At 39.9% G+C, this 16,262-nt stretch overlaps 1 protein-coding gene across 1 annotated transcript; it reads right to left on the reverse strand.

Moving 5' to 3' along the window:
• Positions 1 to 1,605: 1,605 nt before the first annotated feature.
• LOC133453097 (leptin receptor gene-related protein) lies at positions 1,606 to 15,984 on the reverse strand. The gene is made up of 4 exons (XM_061732962.1): positions 15,861 to 15,984; positions 14,690 to 14,765; positions 10,966 to 11,152; positions 1,606 to 2,931 (listed from the first exon to the last, which is right to left on the reverse strand). The coding sequence occupies exons 1-4, from the start codon at positions 15,874 to 15,876 to the stop codon at positions 2,815 to 2,817; spliced, it is 396 nt and encodes a 131-aa protein (XP_061588946.1). The 5' UTR covers positions 15,877 to 15,984; the 3' UTR covers positions 1,606 to 2,814.
• Between the last annotated feature and the right edge of the window lie 278 nt (positions 15,985 to 16,262).

Here is a 16,262-nt window from a genome sequence, read left to right on the forward strand (position 1 = left end):
TATGATATATTCTGCATGTTTTCCACCAAGACTAGCCTCCTGGAGCAGTTAGACCATACATGCCGGCCCTCCCCCCTCTCAAATGCGATGAGTGGAGGCGGGCAGCACAGATGTTCTCCACCTAGATAATCATTTCTCTGCAGAACGTGGGTTCCTTTTGTTTGCACAGGAAAAAGCACTCTTGTTTCACACACAAATTGATGAGGCAGCTTCATCTCGTACCGGCACACACAAACAGAGGAATAAATGAAACCGCTCAAGTCGTGTGCAGCTCCGTGATTGATTTCTAACACATCCTGTTTAACTCTGGATGGAAAATGTTGGCTTTTATTATCATTTTGTAACGTGGCGCGCTCACATCTGGCACTGTGGCTAATTTGTGTATAATATTAATGCTTGGGTGTTTGAAAACAGCAAAAACAAAGAGATAGGATGGCAGAAAGGGTTTTTCGGTGATAATTATAGGCCAGTATGCAAAAGGCGAAGCTGTTTTGCAAATATCGTCTCAATAATTTAGCATCTATTCATGTATTTATGTATTTTACCAAGGCATGGGGTTTGCCTGCCAGTTGTCCATTACACTCACAACACTCACGAAGTGTGTTGCTCTCAGAGGTAACTTTTCACTGCCAAAAATAAAGACAAATGTGCAATAACTGTCCTATGTGCAATACTCCAGCACTTTATTCTTTATTACTCAACACTTTAGTACCCCAGCATTTTAATTTTAATATTAAATTTAATTTTAATTCTAAGTGATCTGTTTTTTATCTTTGTGTTGAATGCATGCATGAAAAAATGTACTGATGATGCTGCTGCTGATGTAACATCTTAATTTCCTGCAAAGGATTAATAAAGTATCTATCTATCTATCTATCTATCTATCTATCTATCTATAAGAACGGCGATTTACAGAGCTACGTCTGCATGGAACCCACTTCCTAAACACTTTAAGCAAACTATTAACATAAAAGAATTCAAATTGTTAGTAAAGAAACATTTCCTGAATATATATATGTATATATATATATATATATATATATATATATATATATATATATATATATATTTAACGTATTTAATTATTAAATAAATAATGTAGAAAGTACATTGGTATGTGTGTATGTATATGTATAGATATGTGTGTATGTGTATGTGTATGTATATATGTATATATATATATATATATATATAATATAAATAAATGAATATTTATCAAAAATGGTTATTGGTGCAAGCTATAACTACTGGTACATGGTTTGAATTTGTTGATAATATAAAAGGTAAGAATATGTATTGATTCTATTTATATCTAAACTGAAAGACTTTATTTTTTTCTTTATTTTCTGTTTTTCCTTCCTTTTTTTTAGATGCTACCTCTTTAGGTTTGCTTTTAATTCTTGTTGTAATGTACTGCGTATTATGTGTCGGACCCCAGAATAGCTGCAGTTTTGCTGTAGCTAATGGGGATCCAAATAAATACTATAAACTATAAAACCATAACACGGCGCTTCACCGTGCAGGTGTCTGACCCAACGCACCCATCGTGGTCTGTAGAACTCTGCAGAACAAATCTTCAAAGTCATTCCACACACATACCTGCGCTTTTGATAAACAGTTTTAATCAGTGTGAGATAACAAAATGCAGTCTGGAGCTTAAAAAACAGCCCTTTTAGATGGAGAGAATAAAACATTCCTCAGGGAGTTTATTCATGATGTCAGTTACAAACATAAAATATCATTCTGTATATTGCAGATATGGAAAAAAAAATGCAAAAAAAAGGTGAGAGATTGTATGGGACAGTTAATGCTACGTTTTAAAATGAAAGTCTCTGCGGCAAGGCAACACCCAGAAAAGCTGATTAGTTTACCAGCCACAACAAAAGAGAACAAAATGCTGACATTGTAATTAACAGGCAAAGATTTCAGTTTCAACATAGAACAACGTATCACACTAACTCACTTTTCTTCTAATAAAACACACATTTTGTTAGACCGGAATTTATGAAGAACTTTGCAACGAAGGTCCTCCACGAGGAAGAGGGGCCTAAACGCATTCAGGAATACAATTTATGATGTCATTCATGATACTATGATGTTAAGGCATGAACAGGAGCTTAAAATGAATATTTCTCTAAAATGCTCAAAAAAATGTTTTTTTTAAATGCCCCAGTTGGCTTTTGAGGATCATATTTCTAGTTCACACAAAAACAAACTCCTTCTTCTAAAAGATCTTTGGTGAAAATGTAAACAATTGCACCAGAACAAATATTAAAGGTCCTAAAGTCTTGATGAAAAACCAAACATAAATACAAAAAGCTGTGGATTCCTGTATTGAAGTGTCGTAGAGCAGGGATTACAATAACGCATCTTTAGTTTTCAAACACCAAAATGCATATTTGAGAATAGCTCCACCTCCAGAGAAGCGCTCAGCTTTGCAGTGTACATTACAACAGAGTTATATTTGGATTCTTTGTGATATTGATTAACTAAGATATAACAAGAACACAGTGCTTGAGGGGTTGAAACTAAGACAAGCGTAAATATAAAGGATAAAAAGGCTAGTAATGGTGCACAAGAGCGGTATAGGCACCGGTGTCCCTTGGTCCTACACGTAAGGCACATTAATAAAGTACATAGTACTGTCTGCTAAACCTCACCTCGCCCCGATATAAACATCTCCCAGATTGAGTGCAGGTTTAGTCCAAATGTTTGGCTCTCTGAATGAGCATCCCCCCCTTTGAACGGCGGACAGGTGTGCCCCTCAGCCTGCGGTCAGTTCGTCCAACTATCCGTCCACTCTGCAGAGGCGATCTACCACTGCTCCCAGCTGAAGTCGTCCCCGCCGCCAAACACCACGAAGAAGCCCAGGATGGTGAAGAAGATGACGGCGTTGCCCGTCATCACCAGACTGCAGGCTCCCCACTGGATCTGTGGGACATTCCCGCTTTCATTACAAAAGGCATTATATAGAAATAACTTGTTTTTATAAATAGAGGGTATGCATTGATGTCACTTTCCCACTGGACCACGCCTAGGCCTGTGATGAAAAAAAAAAATGAAAAAAAAAAGATGTTCCGATTCTAAATTGATTCTCATATTAATTCTTAAAAATCTATTTGTATGTCTAAAGATCGATTTTTTTTTCATCATTACAACTTTTGGTATTTTTTTGTTTATGCCCAAAAAAGGAATGTTTTGCTGGACACCAGAATAACTGGTGCCATGTTTTTGCCTTTAAATATGTTTAAAAGTATGAAAACATTAAAGTTTTCAGTTATAATTGCATAAATTGTCTATATTTCATTACTTTATATACTGTCTTGGAGTTACATTTGCATAAAATGCTAAAAAACGAAAAAGACAAAAAATGGAAAAAAAATAAAACGGAATGAGGGGAAAAAATAAAACCGATTTCATCCGTCTCTGTTTCCTCCCTGGATCTGTTTGGTAATTCTTTTTTTTTTTTTTTATTGATCTTTTTATAAGAAACAACATACACTTAAAACATGGAAACGTGTAGTCAAACAGACGCATTATACATTGTCTCCTTTTTTTTTTTTTTTTTTTTAAACACACAAAACCTAACAAAGGAACAGAGTCTCTGTAGCGTTAAAAAATAAATAAACAGATGAGCAAGAAATGAAACTGGAAATAAATAAAACATAAAAAAAAACAAATTAAGGAGATGAAAAGAAAATTAAGGGAGGGGGGGGGTCAGTCGGTGGGTAGAGTCTTCAACGCGGTAAAGTGGTCTATGAACGATTGCCATTTGCGAATGAATTTAGCTGAGTTGCCTTTTACCGAGTATCTCACCTTCTCCAATTTAAGAAAATACATAACATCACTAAGCCAAATAGAAATAGACGGGGACCTGGGGGATTTCCATAAAAGTAAGATACGACGTCTTGCTAAAAGGGATGTGAAAGCCAATACTTCTGACTGTGTGTGGCTGATATGTGAGGAGTCAACAGAGAGTCCGAATATTGCTAAGAGAGGGGCCATAACAACTTTTTTACCCAGAACTTTAGACATGATCACAGAATAATCACTCCAAAATTTCTGTAACCTAGGACAGGAGAAAAACATATGACTTAAATTGCAGGGAGAACCCTGGCATCTGTCGCATAAGTCTGCAACATTCGGATATATTTCCGATAATCGGGATTTTGATAGGTGGGCTCTATGCAGCACCTTAAATTGAATAAGTTCTAGTCTAGCGCAAGGCGTGCTAGATCGTATGCTACGGATAGCTTTATCCCACAGCTCCCCTGTGAAGTCAAGGCCCAACTCTCGTCCCCAACCCTCCCGAGCTTTATCTACAGAATGATCATCAAATGTCATACACAGTGCATATATCTTAGATATCAGAGACTTTTGACTGAGTTTCATAGTTAGAAGATCATCCCACGGTTGGTTCGCAGGAAGGGAAGGGAAGCATGGAAACAAAGCAGAGGCGCAGTGTCGAAGCTGGAAGTAGCGAAACAAATGGGAGGCAGGCAAATTGAACTTTGACCTCAGATCTGAGAATGTGGAAAAGATACCATCCTTATATAGATCCCTGAAGTGCTTAATGCCCCGGTTGTACCAAATCATAAAAGTGGTGTCTATTAGTGATGGAGGGAACAGATGATTCTTAGTAACAGGTGTATAGATGGATGGAGAAGCAAATTTAAAGTGGCGCCTAAACTGTGACCAAATCTTAAGGGAGGAAAGCACCACAGGGCTATTTGTAAACTTAGAGGGATTCAATGGTAAAGAGGAGGAGAGTAGGGCCGTTACAGAGGATGAAGAGAGTGACTGAGCCTCCAATCTGCACCATAATAACTCAGGAGACTGAAGCCAATAAATTAGTTTGTGAATATGCGCTGACCAATAGTAAAGCATAAAGTTTGGTAGTGCTAGACCCCCATTAAATTTAAATTTTTGGAGAAGCGAATACCTCACTCTGGGTGTCTTACCGGCCCATAAAAAGTTGGAAACAATTTGGTCAAGTGATTTAAAAAAAGATTTTGGTAGAAATAAAGGAGTGCATTGGAAAAAAAAAAGACATTTAGGCAATACAGTCATTTTCACTGTGTTAATTCTTCCTATCAGCGACAGTGGTAGGGAGTTCCACCTTTGTAAGTCCGCCTTCACTTGAGTTACCAGTGAGGAAAAATTAGCGGTGAAAAGAGAGGGCAGAGTGCGGGTCACATTAATCCCTAAGTATCTAAAGCCCGACGGGCTGAGTTTAAAGGGGATATCAGATTGTTTGAGTTGTAAAGCAGAGGAGTTTATGGGGAAGCATTCACACTTGTTAAGATTGACCTTATAGCCGGAGAAGGATCCATAATTCTTCAACAGAGATAATATTGGTGCAATGCTGGTTAAAGGGTCAGATACATATAAAAGGAGGTCGTCTGCATAAAGTGACAATTTGAGTTCCACATTGGACCTAGAGACTCCGCGAAATAGAGGAAGAGTTCTTAGAGCAATTGAAAGTGGTTCGACGGATAGAGCGAATAGCAAAGGGGAGAGAGGGCAGCCCTGTCTCGTGCCACGTGATAATGTAAAATAAGTGGAGTAGTTGTCATTGGTGTGAATGCTGGCCTGAGGGGAAGTGTAAAGAAGTCTAATCCACGATATAAACCTGTGTCCAAATCCGAATTTATGAAGTGTTGCAAAAAGATAGTTAAATTCGACACGATCAAACGCTTTTTCAGCATCAATTGCGATAACAACTTCAGGGAGTGGAGAAGAATCTTTAGAGAGAATCACATTAAGAAGTGTACGAACATTATAAAAGAGCTGGCGTCCCTTGATGAAACCATTCTGCTCCTCAGATATGATGCTAGGAAGGATCTTATCAAGACGAATTGCTAGTGCTTTGGCTAAAATTTTGACATCCACATTCAGTAAAGACAAGGGCCTGTAAGAAGTGCATGATTCAGGGTCCTTGTCCTTCTTCAAAAGGAGGGCAATGGACGCCTGCATTAAAGAGGGAGGCAATGAGCCATGATCAAGGGACTCATTGTACATTGAAAGTAAAAGGGGGGCTAATTTGTCTTTGAATTTTTTGAAAAACTCAGCTCCGAACCCATCGGGACCAGGGGCCTTGTTGCTTTGCGTAGCTTCAATGGCGGCAGCAATTTCTTGCAAGCTGAAAGGAGCATCGAGGCCATTAGCCACATCCAAATTAATAGTAGGGACAGTGATATTATCAAGAAAGGAGGTCATTTCTGCTGTGTCAAGTGGAGATTCTGACTCATAGAGAGAGGAGTAGTATGACTTAAAAATTGTGTTGATGGCGATTGGATCGGTGGTAAGTGTGCCATTAGAATCTCTAATGCTGGGAATCAGTCTCGACGTTGCTTGCCTTTTTAATTGGTGAGCCAATAACCTGCTTGGTTTATCGCCGTGTTCATAATAGTTGGCATGAGCGCGTAATAGGAGCCGTTCAGAATCGGCTGTCGCTATAAGATCGAATTTTGACTGCAAATCAAGCCGTTGTTTCAGTAAACTCGGACTTGGGTTGACTGAGTTTAGTCTGTCTGTGTCCTGAATTTTAGATGTGAGCTCCTGTAATTTAGCCCTGCGGATTTTACTGGCGTATGCTGAATAAGAGATAATCTGTCCTCGCAAATATGCTTTGAGTGATTCCCATACTAGCGAAAAACTGGTAGAGTCTGTTTTGTTTAATGCAATGAAATCATCTATTGAAGCAGATATAGAAACATTAAATGCATCGTCGGATAAAAGCAATGGATTAAACCTCCAGGGAGAAGAAAAACGGGGGCGCTCAGACCATGTTATATTCAAAGTTAGAGGGGCGTGATCCGAAATAACAATTGGGTGGTATACGACAGAAGTAACTTTGGGGAGAAGAGAGCCATCAACAAAAAAATAGTCAATACGTGAATATGACTGATGTACTTGAGAAAAAAAAGAGAATTCCTTATCTCCAGGATGTGAGAACCTCCACGGATCAACAAGCCCGTTCTTGACTGTAAAATCGGTAATAGATTTTGACATAGAGGATTGAGTCAAAGTACGAGGATTCGAACGGTCCAAAGAAGGATTAATAACACAATTCAGATCACCGCCCAGTATTGTAATATGCATATTTAAGAAAGGGAGGTTGCCAAACAGCCTATCCGTAAAATTGGGGTCATCAAAATTAGGGGCATATATATTCACCAACAATACAGGGTTACAGTGCCCGCAACAATAAGATATCTACCATTCTTATCAGATATTGTCCTGGAGACGGAGAAATTGACTCTTTTGTTGATCAAAATTGCTACTCCTCTAGACCTAGAATCAAAATTTGAATGAAAAATATCACCCACCCAAGCTCGTTTGAGTCTGAAATGATCTTTATTTCGCAAATGAGTTTCCTGAAGGAAAGCAATGTCAGTGTCCAAGCGTTTCAAATGTGAAAAAATCTTTGATCGCTTAATTGGATTATTCACACCTTTAACATTCCAGCTAGTGAATGTAATGTTTGATCCAGTATCAGGCTTGTGCAGATTACGATCGCTCATAGGCATTCTCTGAGAGAAAATAAGACAGACTCACCCACCACCAGAGGAGATATAAGGAAAAAAGGTAAAAGGGAAAACCAAAACAAACAAAACTCAGGAGTATATACATACCTACAGAGACAAAAAGCCAACATCCCATAACCCCCGCCCACCCACCCAACGCACATTAGATGATCCCATCCCCAAATGATGGAAACAGCCGTGCTGGCTTCAAAGGAAGCCATTCTCGAAAGGAGATGCTTTCGACTGTAAAGCTAGATACAAAAATGAAAACAAAATGAGCTCCTGCAGAGTTAAAACCTTAAAAAAATAAATAAAATAAAGTATGAGGCATATGAAACCAACAATCTGAGCCATTCTGACGAACGCTGTCTTGTCAGGGTAACAACAAACGTTAATTAAATTAAGGAGATCTTTGGCCTATAGAACAATGATATATACATATATGTACTTGCACACCCACACAGACACGCACACACATGCACACAATTTAAGCAAAGACAGGGGTGTGTGCATATTTTCTAATCAAGTCATCATACCAGAGAAATGATTAGGCCTTCAATTTTAAACGGTGTTGTTCCCATTGATAGTTAGAAGAGAGGAAAAAAAAAAAAAAAAAAAATATATATATATATATATATATAATAAATAAAAAAAAAAAAAAAAAAAAAAAAAAAATTACGACATAAAGTCCCATTTTCTGAATTGACTCAGTCACTCAACCCGGGCCAGAGTCCCGCATGGAGGCATATGAAACCAACAATCTGAGCCATTCTGACGATCGCTGTCTTGTCAGGGTAACAACAAGCGTTAATTAAAATTAAGGAGATCTTTGGCCTGTAGAACAATGATATATACATATATGCACTCGCACACCCACACAGACACGCACACACATGCACACAATTTAAGCAAAGACAGGGGTGTGTGCATATTTTCTAATCAAGGCATCATACCAGAGAAATGATTAGGCCTTCAATTTTAAACGGTGTTGTTCCCATTGATAGTTAGAAGAGAAAAAAAAAAAAAAAAAAAAATTAATAAAAAAAAAAAAAAAAAAAAAAAAAAATTAATAAATAAAATAAATTAAAAAAAAAAATAAAAAAAAAAAGAAAAAAGAAAAAAAAAATTACGACATAAAGTCCCATTTTCTGAATTGACTCAGTCACTCACCCCGGGCCAGAGTCCCGCATGGACAGCAAGCTGGATAAATCGTCCCAGAAAATTAGCTGGTAGTCACTTTTTTTATTTTCCTGATGAATGCCAGGGCTTCATCTGGCGACGTGAAGTCACGCTGCTGGCCATCATGGGTTACACGCAGCCGGGCTGGATACAGCAATCCATACCGGACTCCCTCAATCTCCCGCAGCTGACGGCGCACGTCATTAAAGGCAGCGCGCGCCCGCGCTGTCTTGGCTGTGTGATCCGGGAACACGGAGATGCTCATACCCCGGACTTTTATCCGCTGCCGCTCTCTCGCCTTTCTCAGGATGTCAGCGCAGTCGGTGTAATAATGGAGCCTTGCCACTATTGCGCGGGGCCGCTCCCCGGTCTTCGGTCTCGGCATGAGGGTGCGGTGGGCTCTGTCCACCACCGGCTCTGCGTCGAGGGAGAAGGCTTCCGCCAGGAGCCTGGAAACGCCGGCTGCAGATGAAGAGTCAGGATCCTCCTCCGGGACGCCAATAATCCGCAGGTTCTGCCGACGGGACCTTGACTCCAAATCCTCGCATCTGTCCTCCAGCCTCACATATTCTTTCGACAAGTGATCAACTTTTTTCTGGAGAGCAACGATGTCATCTGAGCAGCTTGAGAGCGAGAGCTCGATCCCAGCGACCGTGGCTGCGAGACCCGCGACGTCCGCCTTCATGGAGGAAATACTGCCAGAAAGATCAGCTTTAAGGGAAAGCAGCTCGGACTTAATGGACGTTAAATTCTCGTTCAGTGCTTGCTGAAGCTCTGACCTAAATACAGCCGCAACATCATTGCGAAGAGCGGAGAGAAGTTCGGTTTTAAGCCGGCTGAACTCCGCAGCTGGAACCTGCGCAGCGCAGGTGCTCTCCGGAGGAGGGGAATCACTGCGGGGCGAGGAGACGGCATGAGCAGCAGGCCGCGGGTTAGCTGGAGGGTTATTCCCCGCTTTGACGGACTTTGGAGGCATTTCCGTGGTAAGTCGTCGAAGTAACCGCGTTGAAAATAGGTTGGTTAAAACCAAAGCCGTGGGAGTGATACAAAAAGTGCCAATAAATGCAGAATTAAAATTAACTCTGCAGGAGCTCCGCTAATTACGTCTCACCCCATGTAAAGCTAAGCCGGAAGCCCTGTTTGGTAATTCTGACCCACATGATGTTTCTGTTTCAGTTCTATCAGCATTCTGGGAGCTGATTGGTCCTTACAGCATCATTAGCTGCAATACTTGCTGTTGAATCTCAATATAATACTAGTATTAATATGTAGCATAACTACAGTCATATAATTCATGCAACAGCTCAAAAAACTGTTTTAATAACACTAACCCAAATCAATATCGGAATCGAATCAAATCTTGATAATCGATTCTGAATCGATTCTTGACATGTGATTCGATCCCCAGCCCTAACCACGCCCCCTTACTCGCACTGAGTGGTAAAAACAGCTGCAACTAGTGGAGAAGACGGGATAACAGCTGATTATCGGATTAAATTAGCGTCAGTTGGACTTGACAGTGACCCGTACAGTTACCCCAAGAACCAGTGGTCCATGGACATTAATATTTGGTACAGTTACCAAGAACCAGTGGTCCATGGACATTAATATTTGGTACAGTTACCAAGAACCAGTGGTCCATGGACATTAATATTTGGACACGAATCCAGTTTCCTCATATTCAAATGTACTTAATTTCTACGCCGGGAAAATACACAAAGCAAAACTTGAAGGCTTACAAAAGTCTTGACGCTTGGTCCGACTTCAAGGCAGGATTTGTTGTAGAAATTAAAGTGATGAGGACACCGAACTTTATGATTTGACCGTTTAACGTTAGCTACCCAAAAATCCAACATTACCTGATACAAAATGGGAACCACAAATCCACGTTTCGGTGTCTGGAATCCAGTTGTTTCTGTGAATTGCAGCGATCCATTTGTCTCTCTTAAGCTTATTTTTCATCAGTCTGTAAAACTGTAACTCTGATTTCTTGTTAAATCTATGAGTACAGTCGATCGCACAACAGCTCTTTCCCATTTTAGATGTTTTCAAGTTGCTCAAACTGAAAGTTTACGCTGCCACTCAGTCTTTCTGACACTCAGTCTTTCTGACACTCAGTCTTTCTGACACTCAGTGGGCGTAACCCGCTGTGAAGTCGCATCTGTGACGTCATGTGCATTCCCTCTATATATTGATCTCATGAATGACACAGATTTAGTTTGGTGATTACTGCAGGTAAGAGTTGAAGAGAACTCACTGTGCTTATTCGAGCTAAGATGATGGGAAGGCCGAACGCCGAGACCACGATGCCGGTCGTTATGAAGTAGGCCAGCTCTCTGCAGGCGTTGCTGGAGGAGTCCACGTCATCACTGACACGTCTGGATATGAGGATTGGGATGGGGCTCAATACGTAGAAGATCAGGACAAACATCGGCCAGTAAACCCTGCGACAAACAAGCAAACAAATCATTTTCAAAAAGCTTTATTATCTTTGCGATATCAATGTTTAGGTGACAGTTCAGTTGAGACAGACAGAGAACAGTATACAGTATAACAGGATTGAACCTACCAGTACAGCTCCAGTATAACAGCTAAATCATTTAACAACAGAAGTCATGTAAAAAAAAAAAAAAATAGTATTTATTTTGTGCAACGGCAAGACAGAGTAATGAAAAGGTTAAAGAATTGCTTTATAAAAATTGTAGAACTGCGCCTATGCATTTTTCCTGAACAAAAACTGCTGTCGATGTTGGAAGAATGTGCAAATGCGTTTGTTTTTATTCATCATTTTCTTTTTTTATTTGCACAACAGCCGTGCATGAGGGCAGCTGCTGTCATGGGGTTAGAAGATCTTATTATTGTGATTTTAAGAAAATAAGTATTGAGAGATTGTTATTTTCTGGCACCTGGCACCATATGTGTTCATGTGTCGCTTTAGATTGCCAAAGACTGTTGAAACAGTTACCGTATTTTCTGGACTATAAGCCGCACCTGCATACAAGTCGCATCCGCTTTATTTAAAAAAAAAAAGATATGCAAGCCGCAGATATTTATGTTGTTAGATTAGATATTTACTACATGTACAGAAGGATTTTGAACTGTAAATGATGTACATGTTTGTACCTAAATAGATCTTTCCTAACAGTGTCTTTTAACACGGCAGCAACTTTGCTGATTAAAACGGGACAGAACCAAGAGAAAATAACCGTTATTTATTTATCTGTTTGAAATCTGCTTCTACTTCTATCTGCTAAAGAAGAAGTAGCGTATTCTTCTTTGCATTTATTTTGTCTTGGTTTTGATTCTAATTCCGGTTAGAGCGCCCGGAGCGGTGGAAGAAAAATCCACAGAATAGCTGCACCTTTGTATAAGCCGCATGGTTCAAAACCTATGAAAAAAGTAGCGGCTCATAGTCCAGAAAATACGGTATTTCTTTTCCTCTGCATTAAAAGCAGGCATGACTGTGTAATGTCAGTGTGTGGGCTTATGAACACTTGTGGATATAAACCGACTGAGAACACAGTTGGCCATCCCCATCCACAAACACAGTTTAAAGGTCTATCACAAGTGAACATGACTCAGAAGCACCACATCTTCTCAGAGCCAGAGCTCATTTAAAACATACAGAGGAAGTGAAAAACTGTCCCTGGTCAGACAAGCGGAATTTAAAGACACTCTTTGGAAACCATGGAGACCAGTCTGGTCCAAAGAAGTGAGGAACCATCCAGTTATTATCAGTGCTCAGTTCAAATCCTTCCTCAGACGGTCTGGGCTGCACCAGCACCAGCACCAGCACCAGCACCAGCACCAGCACCAGCACCAGCACAAAAAGGGCAGCTTTCTGGAAAGGAAACAGCAGTGCTAAAATGTATATGCAGCTCTAAGACCGACATATGTCATTGCACTATTGTCTACTGCAGTGTCTCCCAACCTGGGGTCCGGGCCCCCCCTGGGGGGGCGCCAGAGATCTCTGGGGGGGGGCACGAAACTTTGTCTGCTTTGAAATTATGCAGTTATAAAAATTATATTTGCGAATGAGTCATTCATAAGACATTGTTAGGAATACTTTATGAATGTCTTGAATATTTTTTGTGTTTTTTATACACTGGTGACAAACACAGGAAATGATTTCATTCCTTATTATTATATCATTACTCAACATTTAATCCACTCAGACAGGTTGTAAAAAAAAATGTTAAAGAATGTTGGTCTCATATTAAAAGGGACATTTTTCAGAAATATTTGTATGTCCTTTTGTGAGTATTTTATACATTGGTGACATTGGAGAAAAACAAAGTCATAAGTATGCAAAGTAAACCAGAGAGAAATATATCAAAAAAACATAATTATTCATTTTTCCAATTAAAGACTATTTTGGTGCTAGTACGTACGGGTCGGGGAAAAAGGAAAAAAGGTTGGGAACCACTGGTCTACTGTAAAGTGTTTTCTCAGCTACTGGATTCCTTTAGGATTAATAAAGTATCCATCTATCTATCATCTATCTATCTATAGATCTCCCCGCTGCCGTCAGACAACACAACCAGGCCTGCTCACAGTAGCAACGGACAATAACAACATGATGTGCAATATCCGTCTACCTCATAAACATCCTACCGGCTTTTTTTGCACTGTTTTTTCTTTCTTTCCCATACTGCACTACTTTTTTATTTTCCATTCCAATGTATATACTGTTTATATTTTGTAATTACATATTTTTTACCCTTTCCCTGCATGTGTGTGTTGAGTGTACTGCTGCTGCACAAAGCGAATTTCCCAATCGAGGGAGAAATAAAGGACAATCTAATCTAATCTATCTAATCTAATCCATATACACCCATCCAGATTATGTTATTTCCGAGGAGGCCTTGCAACTTTCAGCAAGACTATGTAAATCGTGTGCTGCATCCATTACAAGCATGACTTTTGGCGCTTTTCCACTACTACCTGCTCAACGCGACTCGACTCGCCCCGGTTTTGCACTTCTCCACTAGGGGTGGAGGCGGGTGGAGGCGGGTGGAGTAGATATTTTTCTGTATCTATTCTGCCGAGGTTCTAAGCGGTCAGAGTTCAGACGTCTGAGTCAGGATGTGACATCAGAGAAAGAGCGACTAGCGGCTTCTTGTTCATTTTATTGGACAGGCAATGGCAGCAAAAGTCTGTTTCATGATCCAACTCTGAGGGTCAGATGTTCATAAACCTGGTGCTGAGGAGAGAATTAAAAAGGGATCTAGACGGTGATAAGGAACGACCAGATCTACCAGGAGCTCTGTCTCTTCATAGCTGCTCACGGCTCCAGCTGACTTTTCAGCAGCGCCGAGTCAAACAAACAAAAAAAAACAAGCGTTGCTGCTTGAAACTTCTCTCACTCTCATTTTTTAACTTGATATCAAACACAAGCCACAGACCCAGCAGCACATCTATCATCTCCTCCAGGTTCTACATCTTTAGTGTTGTTGTCTTCTCCGTTTAGATCACACAATCAAATACGTCCCAGCAGCTTCACTCCAACCTGTTACTTCTGATCTGGGTGTCTAAAAACAAACGAGGCGTGGCGAGTCGCGCTGAGTAGGTACAAGTATAAAAGCAGCGCCATTTGTATCTGAAGCCCCGGGGCCTTCTTTAGAAAGAAGGCTTTGTGCAAACTAACTGTGTTGAAACTGAAACGAGGGGAAACTCAAGTTTTCTATTTCAGATAGTGAGGTAACTTAAACCATGGAATGAATAAAGGCAAACTCAAACCTGTTTCAGAAACGTAGGTCATTAATACTCAATGAGGTCATTTTACTACTGATGAACCTGCACTGGTTAGAATGGAACTTCATTTGCGTTGGGATCTTTGATTGAGCGTTACATATTTATTTTAGTATAGTTAAATATGCATGACCTTATCAATCTCTAAATCACAAATATCACCCACTGTGGTCCTGCCCTTGCACCACACCATAGTGTGAAGCTTTACAGTAAAACAGGACTGGACCTACCCGTACTGCTCCAGGGCGCAGCCCAGCAGCAGGAACGTCAGCCCGATGGCTCCAGTAAACGACAGACCAACCAGAGCTGGGGAGGACAGGAAAGGGAGGAAATTATTATATTATATACAGTACTGGAGTTGAGAGGCGATGGCATCCCGCCCTGAAATAAAAACGGTCCAAATCATCCTCCCTGTAAAACTGCCATCCCTCCTTTCCATCCCTTATGTCATTTCATCAATGAATGTGGTTTTACTGCTATTTCAACATTTAGAGTCATCACCAGAAAAATAACTTTTTACAATTTTCACCTGTTTCAAGTAAATTTTCACTTGAAATAAGTAGAAAAATCTGCCAGTGAAACAAGATTTATCTAAAAAAAATCTTGTTCCACTGGCAGATTTTTCTACTTATTTCAAGTGAAAATCTACTTGAAACAGGTGAAAATTGTTGTTTTTTTCCAGTGATGAGTCTTGTTTTAAGTGTAATGAGATCTTTTTTACTAAAATGAGACATTTTAACTAGAAATAAGACAAATATTCTTGTTAATATTTAGAGTTTTTGCAGTGATCCATTTTACTTATCCTGTGAAGGACAGAGTCATATTTTGATAAGTTCAGAAAAGTGTTTTTTATTGTTGTGTTTTGATGTATTTGATGTAAGCCCAGTGGATATTTAAAGCTTACAGAAGGCTGCATTTAACTGCTGCTATGTCATTCCTGCAGTATTTCTGCAGGTGTTTTGGTTAGTGCTATTATTTGTAATATATTATATTATTTGTAATCAGCACAAATGATCTGTCCCCATATGATAAAATCCACCATCCCCCCTGATTTTATTTTACAACTCGAGTACTGATTATATAAGCTAAAATTCTGAAATCGAAACTTAAGATGAAGTAAAATGTGCTGAGTGCAGCGATGGCTACAGGGCTGGATGCTAAGCTACCAGTTAAGATGGATTTAAAGCAGAAAGGAAACATTAAACAGGTGTATAAGTTGAAGCTGCTGGTTAAAACTTTACTGTCACGGCAGGTGAAGAAATGACAAGGTTGAAACTATTTAGCAAAGACTTTCACGACGTTACAAACGAAGCTAACAAGGTTTTAGAGAGTGAACGACAGCAAACCCGATGTGAGAGTGAACCTGAAACCTTCATCTGAGCTAGAACTGAGAGTTGGTACCTTTTATGCCCGCCATTGTTATAAAGTGTAGTTGTTTGTGGTTTGGATGTTTGTTATGGCTGAGTCTCGATGAACACAGCGACTTCCTGCTTCCGGCTCGGCTGTTCCTGCCGCCTCCCTCGGCTGTTCATGCTCCCTCCCTCGGCTGTTCCCTCGTCCCACCAGAGTCTCTCCCTTAAAGGGCCAGCAGCACTCCCACGGCTTTGGGAGTAGTATGAACCTCTTTACATCAGAAAGGAGGTTCATACCTATGGAGGTAGATTTGTGTCTTAATCAGAGTAACGGAGTACAAATACTTTGTTACCTTACTTAAGTAGAAATTTTGATTATCTATACTTCACTGGAGTAATTATTTTTCAGATGACTTTTTACTTTTACTCCTTACATTTTCACACAATTATC

This window comes from Cololabis saira, chromosome 10, assembly GCF_033807715.1.
Source record: "Cololabis saira isolate AMF1-May2022 chromosome 10, fColSai1.1, whole genome shotgun sequence".
NCBI classification, from domain to species: domain Eukaryota; kingdom Metazoa; phylum Chordata; class Actinopteri; order Beloniformes; family Belonidae; genus Cololabis; species Cololabis saira.